Genomic DNA, 15,137 nt, shown 5'->3' with positions numbered 1-15,137 from the left:
ATATAAGCATCCACTCTAGGTTAGTTGTTGTGATTTATGACGTTTTTAGACCCGGCCAGTTATAGCGACAACTGCAGGAGGGTCGCGTGCGCGCCCTCCATGATTGCGATCGAAGGTTCGTGGGAAGCATTGCTCTCCTCTCTCTCCCCTCAGTAACATTACCGAAAAAACATGATGTCATATTCAGTGTGCATCATTGATTATGATTTTATGATGGCACAACCTACCTATGTCCTGAAACGTAAATAAATGTAGTTTTCAAGCTCACTAAAATAGCCCAATCATTTGACCTTGACAACGCTGCTCCCGCTACACGCCTTCACGCCGCACACCCAAAATAACACACGAGCACCTCCGCGCCCACACCAAATTTTCTACGAATTCATTATTCACTGACTTATTGCCCCACAAGCATTTGCAATAGGTAACTGACACGGAATCATATTATCTCGAAGATTCTTTTTATTTTATCGCTTGACGCCCTCGATCCTGCGCATGGTTATTTTTTACTAACAACTAATTTAACCCTTTTACAGTATACGTGTTCCATGATACTTCGATCGGATCTCGCACAACTTTATTATAATATATTAATGATAGATGACGCATATGCCTGCAGTTATAGAGAAACCATGCATGTGCACATCCTGATCGAACTGGCCATTGCAAGAAGAAGGAAAGTATAGGGAGATAATTAAGCATTTATATATAATTATAATCATTTTTCACTGGAATAACTGCAGAGTAGAGATGAGTAGATCGAGATGCGTAAATATGAGAGATGTGTAGAAGTGAGTAGAGATAATAAGCCTTTATATAATAATCCTTCACTGGAATAAGAATTACAATAGAGATGAACAGAGATGAATGGAGATGAACAGAGATGAGTAGAGATGAATACCCAAATCGAGCAGGCCAGTAGAGCGGATTGAGATATGCAGCAGAGATGATCGAGTCTCCATAATAATCTTGCACTGGAATAAATAAAAATTGCGTTAGGAGTTCGTGAAGGGATAAGAATTGTCAAGAGAGATGAGCTATAGAGATGAAATGAGTGGAGATGAACAGAGATGCGTAGAGGTGAATACCAGATCGAGATGAGGTGCAGTAGAGGAAATCCAGCAGAGATGATCGAGTCTCCATAATAATCCTGCACTGAAATAAATAAAAATCGCCTAGGAGTTCGTGAAGGGATAAGAATTGCTGTAGAGAGATGAGCTATAGAAATGAAATGAGTGGAGATGAAGAGATGCGTAGAGGTGAATACCAGATCGAGATGAGGTGCAGTAGAGGAAATCCAGCAGAGATGATCGAGTCTCCATAATAATCCTGCACTGAAATAAATAAAAATCGCCTATATAGGAGTCCGTGAAGGGCTGGAGGTGAGGGAGAATGGGAAGCCCGAGGTAAACATTGGCGGCCCCGACGACCGTTAGCTCCTCGCGGGAAGACTGTGAGGCGGCATTGCAGGGCGGGACTAGACGGCGGCAAGGCGGTGATTTAGCACTACACATCACTACTGAAACCCCAGGAGCCATGGCAGACAGCGGGGAGGCCGAGGAATCTGGAATTTCTATGGTGGAAGTGCTGCAGGAGGAGGAGGAGAGACAACTGAACGCCGCAGCTGTCTTAGGGGCCGCTGATGACACCCAGTGCACCTACGACCAGGTGAGGCATGGCTTCTGCCTACACCTCCGGGGCTGCAGGAGAGGACACAGAGGCGGCCTGAGCGTGGCACGGCGGCGATGAGGCGTGTAGAGGTGGTGAGGGAGGCGAGGCAGTCTGTGAACAAAGGATTTGGTGAAGGCTTAGTCAGTGGTTAAATAGCTGCTTATGTATTTATGTTGGATTGAGGCTTCGTAGAATTCCTCCCGTGCTGTGATGTAGCCTTTAGGGTTTCCTTCAGACACAGACTGCTATTGCTTTACAAACCTGAGTGTTTTGTGAAAGAGACAACAACAATTGATTTCTTGGTAAAATATGATGCTTTTTTTTTAACATAGAGATAGCTGTTATTGCTGGGAAGCAGTTATAAAGGGTCCAAGGCAAATTGTTATGCTGTGCTGCCTTAGGTTAAAGATTCAGTAGGTGAAGGAAATGTGACAGCAGTTTCATAGAAAGTTCTTACATGAATATCTTTAACTGATCTGTGTGAACTCTAAATATTTATTTTTTCTTCAGGGATACATGAAGAGGCAGGCCTTGTATGCCTGCATGACATGCTGTCCTTCAGATTCAGATCGTCTAGCAGGTGTGTGTTTGGCCTGCAGCTACCACTGCCATGAAGACCACGAGCTTGTTGAGTTGTACACCAAGAGGCAAGTTGTTATCATATATATAACCAGGGGTGTAGTTAGGATCTTGAAACATTGGGAGATTAAACCCAGCTCAGAAGTCTTTAGATTTTCACTGTTTTATTTCAAAGTTAATAAATAAAAGACATGAGAAACTGTGCTTCACCAAAAGGTTCTGGTCAGGTGCTTTCACAACCTGAAGTAATAATAGCTGTGAACTTCGGACAAAACTGTTTGACTCTGTCTCTGTGTCTGCCCATCTGATACTCTCCTCTTTACCTCCCCAGTAGCTTTCTTGGTGTCTCTTTTGTCTGTTGTACGCTTTGTGTCCTCTGCTCTTGATTTTAATCTTGGTGATGATTTACAGGGCACCTGTACAGGTGCATAACATGCATATTTGGGTTGGCTGTCGTGGGGAAGGGGGAGTCGAGTGTGCAGGAGAGGGAAGTGAATCAAGTGTAATTGTTAGTGTTGGTGTGTTGTGGTGACAAGTGAGTGTGTATTTGTTTACTGAATGAGTATTGTACTGCAGTCTCAAATTTGTTGAGGGAGGTTGTTCCAGTCATGTATGGTGCATAGAAAGTATGAGTGCTTGTATTCGTCAGTGTTTGTGTGATATGTTTGGTATTTTTGGTTGTGTGTGTTACGAGTACGTTTACTCTTTGTGTTATGTAAATATATATGTGGATCAGTGTCTATATGAGTGTTTGTGATCTCGTACGTAAGTGTAAGTTTGTGCATGTCTGCGTATGTGAAGAAGTTCCATGTTTATCTGTTGTTTGATCCATGTTATCGCTCTTTTCTTTTTATTCTCTCTTCCTCTCTCCTGTTCTGCTTATAAAATGAATGCAATCAGAATTTGAGATCTGGGAACTATTCATACAACATTTGAGACTGTAGCCCCCAATGTTTATAACAATTGTATTTTTGCAGGATTAGGTCAAGCTCAAAATATCCCATCTTTGAAATTATTACAATTATAGAACATATTATAACTTCTTTCATGATTTCAGGAACTTTCGATGTGATTGCGGAAATTCAAAGTTTCCTCAAAGTTCGTGCAAACTCCTGAAGGTTTGTCTGCTGCTCTTCTTTGAACCATAATGAACATACAGCTCTTATAACTGTTTTTACCATACTCTGCCTCTTAATTAATATGAAAGGTACAAAAATAGATTCTGGACATGAGAGACTTATAAAGCTAAATTTCAGGAAAAGTTGCCTGAGAATCCTGAGAACAAGTACAATCATAACTTCAGTGGAGCTTACTGCACCTGCAACCGCCCCTACCCTGACCCTGAGAACCCTGATGAGGATGAGATGATTCAGTGCTGCCTGTGCGAGGACTGGTACCATGGAAAGGTGGGTGATACAAGGAGACAGTTTATGCATGATGCATTACACTTTTTATAACATATTCCCCTCTGCCAGAAATCTATCTTTACAACCATTAACAAAATGATTTGCACTGCATATGTGTGAAATATAATTTGAAAGCTTATTCTCAGGCTATGTTCTTTATAATTTACTCTGATTTGTATATCTTTAGGTGATTAAATGTTGCACAGTGGAAGCCTCCAAATTATTGTTCATTGTGAAAAGTGGTGAAAAAATGTAATTTATTCTCTTACTTGATTCGCTTGCCTGGTGGGCTTCCTGAATCCTGGCTAGGCAGCCTATGAGTATGGGAAAGTCGCACACTGCTGGTGTGCCAGTCCTTACACAGTACAATCAAATAGTGAGCCAGTTATTGTTAAAAAAAATTGTCTGGATGGTGCACCATATGCAGCTAATAACACGACAATGCATCACATGTACTTTCAATGCAGACAGTGCAGATGCAAGTTGTTAACATACCCTGACACCCATAATATTTCTGTAATTGTGAATATGTGTGATGTTAACAAGATTTGAATGATCTTTGCAGCATCAGGGTGATGATGTTCCCCAAGCTGAGATGTATGGTGACATGATCTGCTCCCAGTGCCTTCCCAAGCACCAGTTCCTCTCCTACTATGTGGGTTTGGCAGGTGAGGATTAACACAACCTCTGCAAGAACACTGTTTCCATATTTCATAATCAGTGAGCATCACTGAACATTTTAGGAGTTCATGAGAAAAATTAATTTCATTCTTACAATTCCCTCTAAATTCCTATTTCATCATGACTTGTTATTACTGCAAACTGATTAAAATCAAAGGACAAGTAATAGTAATAGATATCTCATAATAGACCCCATACCTGATTGAAACTTATACCTGCCTCAAGCTATCCACGTGTCATTGATGTCAGACTTTTTAATGGGTTTAGATTTTGATGGTAATAATATCAATGACACTGATAATGGTAATAAAGATACCAAATGAAATGACTGACACTTCCATCTGTACATAGCTTCATTATTTGTGCCCTTTTTGTAGTGACTGTAGTGGAGGAAGAAGAGGCTAAATCTGCAGCTAGCCCAGAGAAGTCTCCTGACACAAAAACTACAGATAGTCCAGAGAAGACTGTTGAGGCTAAATCTGCAGGTAGTCCAGAGAAGTCTTCTGATGCTAAATCTGCCAGTAATTCAGAGAAGTCTCCCATCATAATTACTCAAGTAAGTTTGCCTTATGCCACAGTAAGGTTTTAGTTTAGCCCGGTAGCAGTAACGGGCCAAATTTGTGGCTTTATGGTGTACCAGCGATGGGCCAAATTTTTGCCATGATATAAATCCCCAAAAATCGATGATGCATAAACTGATCACAAATGCATTGATATGTATTATGAAATGGTTTGCGTGAGTGATGATTTTTCTCATTTTTCTCGCTTAGAGGGGCCTTTAAGAAACATGATCCTCGCAGCTACCGGGTTAAGGTGTAGCCACAAAGGAGTCAACAAAGTATCATAACATATATACAGAGTAAAGGGAGGGATGGGTAGAAGTAAAAAGAGTTTGTCACTATACTCATGCAGACAAAAGATTGAGTAGGTGAGTTATATCCCTCTGGAGGGTAAAGAATGTCTGATCACATGATTATGTGATGCTTGTAGGGTGAGAGATCATTAAGGCAAGGCATAAAAACAAGAAAATGGTGAATTAGCTGCAGCAATTGCCCTACAACTGCTTGTTAACACAACTACACACTTATGTACTTAGAACAGTTAGTTACCTTCAGAACTGTAGTGGATGTTGTGCAGGAATCCTCAAAACGTCACATATGTTGGAGTGACTAAACCTGTAGTGACACTCAACAAGAGCAACCCAAAGATAATGACCCTGAAGACCATGTACATAAAACTATGACAACCATGAAAGGGTGGAATCTGAGTCCAAGTCACAACCTTAAAATTTCATGGAGTTGGAGTCAGAATTTTTAAATCCAACTCCATACCCCTGCATGGAATGTAAAAGTTTATGCTTAAGTTAATTAATGTTAGTTGATATAGTTAATGTTTGCTTGTATAGTTAATGTTGGCTAATATAATTAAAAAATAGAGAAATTGTGTGATTGTGTGTAAGATTAACAGATGTATGTTTTCAGGAAGAAACAAAAGAAAGCGAAGTTTGTGAACAAAAGGAGAAAACTGCAGAATTGGAGAACAAGAAGGATGGGAAACAAGATAGTGCTGAAAAACCCAAAGAGTCAGGTAATTACTAAAGCAAGTTTATGTTTGGCTTCTGATATGCTTGTGACAAAGCAATTTACTAAATCACACTTTCATGTGACCTAAAGAATAATGTGAGAGGGCTGATATGTTTTTCTGTATGATATTTTTTACCCCTAAACAGCCTTCCTTCATCTGTATTTTCTCTCTCCTATGACTTAAACTCTTTAAGTGGGAAATATTAAGAATCTTAACCTTTAACCAACAATTTTTTATTGCATTTTTATAATAGGAGGGTGTTTAATTGATTTCCTGTCATCTAGCTGCCCTCTTTATTATTAAAAAGGCTTATACTTTTACCTTTCATGATTTTTTCAATTGATTCTATGATCTGCCATTTCACTGTCTTCTCCCTCCATGCTCCCATACTTTGATATCACCTTCCACATATAAATTATTTTACCTTTTCCATCTGTCCCCACAAGCTCATATTACATCTAGATAGTTAAACTTAGTCTGCATATTCGGTAGGGTATTGCAAAATAAATAATTTCAATCTGTCCTCTCTCAAAAGCAATTACCTTATTCTTTACACATTTATTCAGTTTCCTTTTTGTGGTACCCACTTTAGACTCATCCTCTATCGTTTGCAGTCCTCTCTCACTTTCAGCATGGGGGTAAAAAATTCTAAGAAATAACTTTGGAAATGAGCTCAATAAGATGAGCTTGTGGTATGTCAGGATGGGATGGTGAAAATAATGAGGATGAGGATGAGAGTTTTGGTGTGGATGTAACAGGATGGCGAGTGGACTTTGGAGTGAATGAATGGGTAAAGTGTGGTAGTCCTGAAATTGTTTGGACATTGGTAAGAGTGAATGAGGGTGACTTTGTGAAGAGAGTGTATGTAAGTTCCTGCAGCAGCAAGTTATATGCTGCTGGTTGATGCAGCAGCCACCCTATTCCCTTCAGGTAAGTAATAATGCTAAAGGGGGCAGTTAACATTTACAATTTTTGTTGTTGGATACATGGTGTGTGTATGTATAGACACATCATTTTCTTGTAATTTTCTTAGTTTTATGCCGTAACATTTTTCAGGCTGCTTGCTGACCAACATGACAAAGCAGACCTTGCCAAAAGGCGCCCTGTTTCTTCAGAGCAATTGGAGACAGCAGCTGTGCTCATGTGACAGTTGCAAGGTAACTTATTTTTATCATTTTACTGCACCTTGGTAGAATACTTAACAAATTAACTTACTAGCAATAGGTCTCAGGTTAACATTTTAAGCCAGGAATAGACATTTGAACTGGTCACTATGTATACTGTTACTCTAGCTACCAGGCATAGAGTGTGCACAGATTGGGCCCATGAGTAGAGTTGCAAAGGGTGGTATTTTTTTTTGGAAAAATAAAAACTTTCAAAGGAAAGTTTCCAGGAATTTTCAGGGCCCTGGAATTTTGGGAAAGTCTCATTTAGTAAGGAAGAATAGATGACTTTCTAAGTCAAGACGTATGGTAACTTTTGGTGGTTTTCTTAGGTTGAGTTAGGTTATTTTTAGGGCATCTTCCAACACCTAATAGGTGACAGCTTATGCCACAAAATAACAAAGAATGACTTCACTCAGTCAGTAAGGAAGCATATATGATTTTTCTGATTCAAGGATTTGGCAACTTTTTGTGATATTGTTAGGTTAGGTTTGGGTTAGGTTATGGTTGGGTTAGGTTTGGCATAGGTTTAGTTTAGGTTTGGGTACTCAACCCCCACTAACTTAACCCCCACTAACTTAACCCCCACTAACTTAACACCACTAACTTAACTAACGTAGCCCCACTAACCTAACCCAACTAACTAAACCCCACTAACTTAACCCCACTAACTTTATCCACTAACGTAACCACACTAACTTAATCCCACTAACGTAACCCCACTACGGTAACCCCACTAAATCAACCCCCACTAACTCAACCCCTACTAACTTAACCCCCACAAACTCAACTACCACTAACTTAACCCCTACTAACTTAATCCCACTAATTTAACCCCAACTAACTAAACCCCCACTAACTCAACCCTCACTAACTTATCTCCCACTAACTTAACTCCCACTAACTTAACCCTCACAAACTTAACCCCCACTTACTTTACCCCCTCTGACTTAACCCCCACTGACTTAACCCTCTAATTTAACCCCCACAAACTTATACCCCACTAACTCAACCCTCAATCACTAACTCAGTGGTTCCCAACCTTTTTTCAGGCGACCCCAATCATGCACCTCTAGACATGACCGTGACCCCACTAGTTTAGTTGTTTATGTGTTATTGTAACAAAAAAACACTATGTTTGATATTTTGAGGTCTTGGTGACCCCTGTAAAAGCGCTTGTCGACCCCACTTGGGGTCGCGACCCCAGGGTTGGGAAAGGGGGGTTAATGAGACCATTGAAACAAAACATTTAGCTGTTTCATATTTTCAGGATAACTATAAGGCTGAGGGTGTCCTCTTTCTCCTCGATGATGAAGACACGGTCAATTTTTATGAAGAGAGTGGCAAGTCTCACCAGGCCAGCAGCAGTGCACCTGTGCAGAGAGAGCTGGAGGCCCTTTCCTCCCTGGACCGTGTGGTGCGGACAGAGATGGTTCATGGTAAGGACACTGGAACTTGCTCAGAATTTAAAGCTGACTCATTATAAATATTGCATAATAAGATAGTAACCTAAAGTTCTACATCCATTAGTAAGTACTTGTACCACCCAATCTGCAACAGGTCTTACATTGTATTTCTTTTATTTATTTATTTATTTATTTTTCAACATAATAAATAGGGTATAAAAGCATACTTCTAGCATACTTTTGCTGTTTCTCCCTTAATCTAGTATTCATAATAATAAGGGTAAATTCTACTTTACAGAGTACAACAACCTGAGTTCATCACTCCGAGAATACCTCCGCAAGTTTGCTGAGAGCAAGAAGGTGGTTCGGGATGAAGACATCCGAGAGTTCTTCTCGCAGTTAACAGCCAACAAAAAACAAAAACCAAACCCTGGAGTTCAGCTGTTTTGCAAATGAATCTTCTCCAAAGCATGGTGATAATTTAATCATAAATATTGATGGTAAGTTCAGTATGGTAAGTCAAGTATTCCTATGTGCCGTGACAAATTGAAGTCAAGATGTTTAGTGTTGCTTGTTGATAAATGACTCGGTAGTTGATATTTCTCACATGAAATTTTAAAGTTAATATTGAGTAAAATACCATAAATAAGATTTTTACTGGTATCTGTATGTATCGTATATTCATTTACTCAGGATAACTTAGGTTTAATTTCCAATAATACTGCATTTTGACAAAGTTTAGAGATATATATTTTTTGTGTAAACAATTTTTTGATCGGTGGCTTTGAGGTCTCCCTGACTATTTTCTTTACAAATATTGTCAATGAATTTTATACACAGCAATATCAGTCACTGGCTTGAGGATTGTAGCTTTCAGTCACTGCATGATGATTCCATGATCCATCAGATGTAATGCATATTATAATCAATTATGGTGATACAATATATATTTTTACTTTGAATTAACACGTTAACCGCGTATTGGGCCACCAGTGTACCGAACAGATGTTTCACTTGTTGTGTATTGGTACATCTGTGGCCTGAATAGCCCTTTCTATAAACTTTACAAGCATGAGTATATAAACAATTTGTGTAAATTTGTATTTATTATGACTGCAGATGTGTTGCAATGGTACCAGGTAATAAGTTAAACATGATAAAGTAACAAGTATATATGTAAAAAGAAAAAAAACAGGCATCCAAAATACATATAAAGTTTGGTGACATTTCACTTCCAAAATATAAGCATTGCATTGTGTAACAGTAATCAACTGTAGAGGAAAATTCCCCTCATAGCAAATAACAAAAAAAAAAAAAAATAAATAAAATAAATAAATAAATAAAAAATCCTACAATAAATGAAAATTTTGCTTTCATAACAGAATAAAAAATAATGCTCCAGATCACTACTAGTGACTTGGAATATTAGATTATCCTAATGTTTGATTTATTGCAGTGTATTATGCTGAACTGCAGAGGAAAACACCACTCACAAAAAAAAAAAAAAAATAATAATAATAATAATAATAATTCTTGGTAAATTAAAATTTTGCTTTCATAACTGAATAGAAAATAATGTTCCCCATCCTGCTCTTCATCTGTTTCTGACTCATCACTTTCCTTGGAGAGCTCATCATCCGGGTCATCTGAACTGACAAAAAAATCTGTATCATCTGAATCACCAGATGAGGTATCGGATCGTCCTCCGTAAAAGACGGTCAGGTTCATTTATGTTAAAAAGGAGGGGAAAAAGCATTATTAATAGTTTTCTTATGTACAGCTGATCAAAATGTAAGATATTGTATCGATACTAACTCATATATGCATCATAAAAACTACACAAAATAGCAGAACAAGATTACATCATCAGTCTGTCACAAACTGGTACATATATGCGCCAACCCATGCCTGGTACATTGGTGCACCAATACGCGATAGAGGGAAAAAATATTAGTGGTCCGCGACTCGGTATATATTTGTACCATGGATTTTTATGCTCTCTACTACATGCCATCCTCTCACAATGATACATACATCCTCACTCTGCAAAATTCCAACGGACACTGGCGTGGTGGCGCTGTGAAGGTTCCGCGGGGCAGGCGAGAGTGCTGAGTTGCCAAACGCAGTTAATGTGTTAATGCACTTGTGGCAAGTCTAAAAACAAGTGTCAGATACTATAGTGAAGCACTCAAGTGTTTGGGAACCAAAACACTGATTTTCAATAATTAATGTAAAAAAATATGCATATTTTTAGAAAATGTATTCAGATCTATACTTTCAACTAGCTTGTTTTATGGAGAATCAGTGTTATTTCACTGAACATTAACCTTGCAGTGGTCACTGTTAGAACTGTTGGGTCAAGATGTGGTGTGAGTCAGGCTTGACAATTATGTAGATCCTCATGCATTGACCGTGTTGGTTTAACCCATACAGCATAATCAGAAAATAATAGAATAGCTTGACCCCCCTGGCATCAGAATGGCATTTGACTCCGTGCATCGTGAGGCACTCAGAGACATTCTGCGGATCTGTGAGATTCTAGCAAGGATTGATTGGTGATGACTGGCCTTTACTCTGGGACTGAGTGCTGTGAAGTGTGGGGGAGGCATTTCTGGCTTATGCCCTGTTAATGCAGAAGTCAGGTAGGGCTGTGTCCTTGCTCCTTCACTGTACAACACTTGCATGGACTGGGTATTAGGCAAAGTTGTTGATCAAAGTCTTAGTGGAACATCTGTTAGTGCCATCAAGGTCACTAGCCTTGTGTTTGCTGATGATGCTGTACTTCTCATGGAATCACTGAAGGTTCTGGTGTTGGCTCTCATAGTGCTGCATGAGGAGGTGAAGCCACTGGGATTGAAGGTCTCCTGGGGCAGGACCAAGGTGCAGTCATTTGAAGGCTCGCTGGATGACAGTTCAGTCTATTCATGCATCTGTTGAGGACATTGAGGTCATCAAAAGTTTCATATATCTTGTTAGCATAGTGCATAACAATGGTGGGGCTCACCAGGAAGTTACTCGACGGATTGACCTGGTCCACGGTGTTATGGAGTCACGCAACACAAGTATCTGGTTTTGTCGATATCTTTGCAGGTGGACAAAGATTAAAATCTTTAAGTCACATATGGTCCCTGTCTTACTGTATGGCTGTGAGACATGGACACTGAATAGTGACTTGGAGAGGCGTGACGACTTTGATGTCAAGTGCCTTCACAGGATCATTGGGTATCGCTGGGATGACTTTGTGCCGCATGAGCAACTACTTGACGAAGCTGAATTGAGGCCTGTTACCAGATTAGTCCTAGAATGTCACCTTTGGCTATTTGGGCACATGGCACACTCTGGTCGTTGATCTTGCTTATAGGGTTGTTTCTATACGAGGCAACCATGAGTGGAGGAGACCAAGGGAATGCCCATATAACTCACAGATGAGGCAAGTTGAACAATGCTTAGAGGCATTTTGAGTTGGAAAGATAGCTGTATAGAGCCATGCTCGAGGGTACCATCAGGGGTGGAAGCAGTAAGTTAATGAAGCAACACGCCCCTTGTCGTATGCTCCCTGTTAGTTAGTTAGGGAAGAAAATGCTGTATGGGTTGAAAATATTTACATAATCCATACCATGTATACATTATCTACCTATCTATCTTTTCCATCAAAATTTACTCTTAATTTTGCAGGCAGTTCTTGTGCTTAGAATGGGACCAAACTATGCTTTTATTATTTTTTTATTGTTATATTTTATTTCTTTTCTTTAAGGGAAGCCAGTTGCTACATATAATTTCTTGTCACAGCTCAGCTTGTTTAGGAAAAAGGTTTGAAAAGTTGATTTTGAAAATCAATGGAAGTGTCAACAAGTAATCCCATATCCAAGTCTTGCCACTATTTGCTAAATTGTCACATACTTTCAATAATGCCTGCCTGAAAAGCTATATCCCTATAAACATGCATTCTCACAGCTTATGATGGCACCCAATTGGTTACTTCTTGAGAGTTGTGAACACCTCTGGCTTTTTTTTTTTTTATGAACTTTTAAATTGAGCGATATATATATATATATATATATATATATATATATATATATATATATATATATATATATATATATATATATATATATATATATATATATATATATATAAAATAGTGTGCATCTGAGCATTAGTCTCCATGCTGCTATGTCTTTGTTATCCATTATCAATTGTACATCGTTAAACTCTATATATACTAACCCTCCTCCATAATGACAGCAAATAATGTTTCTCCCCACCTGTGAAAGGTGCTAAGATTTTTGCTAAACTAGTGTAGCACAGTTTTGTTAATTCGGGATTTATTTCACTAGTCTAATTAAGATGCATCTTACATGTGATAACACTCGTCACTGTATGACAATTGCAGGAAGTCATATGCACATAATATAAATCAGTGAAGGATGGAAGGATTGGGAATGACTTATCTCAAAATGGTAGGATTCCTGGTGGGGAAGTAGTGTGGCAAATAATAACATGTAAACGCAGAATAGAAAGTGAAAATAAGGGTCACGTGACCACTCTGACAAGTGTCCTTGAGAAAAATCAGAGGAGGCTCATTCCCTAACTTTAAATTCTTAAAAGAAAAATTGCAACACAAGCATTATAGGATGTGAGGGAGGCTGCAGCCTTGGGGACAGAGGTTTGCATGGCTGAAGAGGCTGGAAGAGTTGAAACAACTGTATTTTGTGATATTCAAAAAGAGAATTTTCACCTTTAAAATCAGAAACATGACTGGTACATTCATAATTAGTCATATTGTGGTGGCAGAGAATAATGGCAGAAGAGTATATGATAAGGTAAATTCACTATGAAATCTAGGTTAACTTATACTTATGAGGATCAAAACAGTACGACTACTGCACATTATAATATAACCTATTAATAATCTTATGGATATGTGGTAGTTTGGGTTGTCATGCTGCCCATAAGGTTGTTTATAATGTAGAGTTGATTGAGCCTTGTTAGCAACTTAGTGGAAGTGTACACCAACTTTACTGGATGCACAAATGCTTATCAAGATCACTATAGAGAAAATGAATCTTGTGGCAGGCTACAGTAGATTCCAAGCCTACGTGTACAACTTAATAAGCTCATTGTAAACCTGTATTTTTACTCTCCCCATGTATAGATATTCTGCATCTGCAATTATCCTTTAATGAAGAGAAGGTATCCTGCAGTTATAATGTTCCTAGGTTTGTAATGCAGAAGGCTGTAATATGGAAATTGTAAGGAGTTGTATAATGGGGTAGGATTTGTGATATTGACTTGACAATCTTGCCTGCAGCTGCAGTGTGATGAAATCAATACTTCACAATCACTTGAACTTGACTTTCAAAGAACTTGAAAAAAATCTGATGTTAGATCTGATTATAATGGATTAGGGTTTATTAAAGGATAATTTTATTCATATCTTTTCAGTGTTCATTGATTTAGATTGGAAAGCAATTATGGTAGTTGAGGTGTCCCTCTTGTTTAATGTTAAAATGGATTTTGTTAGAGATCAAAGGAAGTGAAATTTTCATAGTATTAACAATTTCCCTTAAGAATACATATCAAATCAAGGGTGAAAACACGAGTTCTGGAGATTTTACTTCATATGTGTGCTGAGTTGGACAGTACTAGACATGGCCCCTGGTGCATCTTTTTAAGATCAGGCACGCTGTACATTTGACCCTTGATTTCCCTCACTAATAGTGGGGAGCACCTGTCCGAGAACCACAAAAGTTTGGCCATGTCCTCACCATTACATTTGCATGCAAATACAGTGCACTGGTATGAAGTACATGAATGATTCGTAACATTATAATATTTTTGGCTAACCAGACAGTTAAAGAAAATGGCAAACACTGCATTGCTTGCCACTGCCGACACAGCGCCTGTTTGTTTAGAAGCTGAGCAGCTGCTTATACTTATGATCCAGTTTTTGTTACCTAATTTTTCAAGAAAGAAGCATTCCTTGATAAATAATTCGCATGGTATGATATGCTCAAGCACCTGAATTTGAAAAAGGAAATGGCAAACACCGTGATCACCACTGACTCTTCGTCTTTTGTTGACATGTAATGCAAGTTTCCAAATAAATTGTATTAGTTAATTTCTTAGATGTGCCAGACAGTGTGGTAAAAGTCCAAGACAGGTGCTGAATATTGGCAATTGGTGGACCGAGTATGGTAAACGTCTAGGCATGAGGCGTGGCCCCGTGCAGCAAAGTCAAATTCCTTGACTTTTGTGGTTCCCAGACAGGTTCTTCCCCTTTTAGTCTGGGAAAATGAGGGTTAAGTGTAATATAGAAAATGAGGTTTAAGCTTTTTATCATGACATGTCAGCTGATTGTACTCCCAGCAAGACAGTAAACAATGTTGTACTTAAAATTTAAATCAGTGAGTAGTACCATATGCCAAGCATATCAAGGAACAAACCACTGCAACTCAAATATATTTATTGATGCTTAGGCAGGCTGTAACATGACAAGTGCTTAATATTTTTACAATGACTGAATAGACCTCTTATAGTGAAACCAAATTTGGCTTTTTTTATTTATTTAATTTATTTATTTTTTTGCTCCTTGCCACAGTCCCAACACCTATCTTTCCCTCTCATATGTTAGCTATAGGTAACAC

The 15,137-nt window shown here is 38.6% G+C and overlaps 1 protein-coding gene across 1 annotated transcript; it reads left to right on the top strand.

Moving 5' to 3' along the window:
• The first annotated feature begins 1,399 nt into the window (after positions 1-1,399).
• On the top strand, positions 1,400-13,920 carry LOC127001531 (putative E3 ubiquitin-protein ligase UBR7). The gene is made up of 10 exons (XM_050866152.1): positions 1,400-1,668; positions 2,182-2,318; positions 3,308-3,368; positions 3,507-3,656; positions 4,222-4,324; positions 4,715-4,893; positions 5,819-5,924; positions 6,978-7,078; positions 8,355-8,523; positions 8,789-13,920. Exons 1-10 carry the CDS (start codon positions 1,537-1,539, stop codon positions 8,944-8,946), a joined length of 1,296 nt encoding a protein of 431 aa, XP_050722109.1. The 5' UTR covers positions 1,400-1,536; the 3' UTR covers positions 8,947-13,920.
• Positions 13,921-15,137: the final 1,217 nt, after the last annotated feature.

This window comes from Eriocheir sinensis, chromosome 21 (genome assembly GCF_024679095.1).
Source record: "Eriocheir sinensis breed Jianghai 21 chromosome 21, ASM2467909v1, whole genome shotgun sequence".
Lineage (NCBI taxonomy): Eukaryota > Metazoa > Arthropoda > Malacostraca > Decapoda > Varunidae > Eriocheir > Eriocheir sinensis.
Note: the sequence above shows the minus strand (reverse complement) of the source record. Positions and strands in the feature narration are given on the sequence as shown.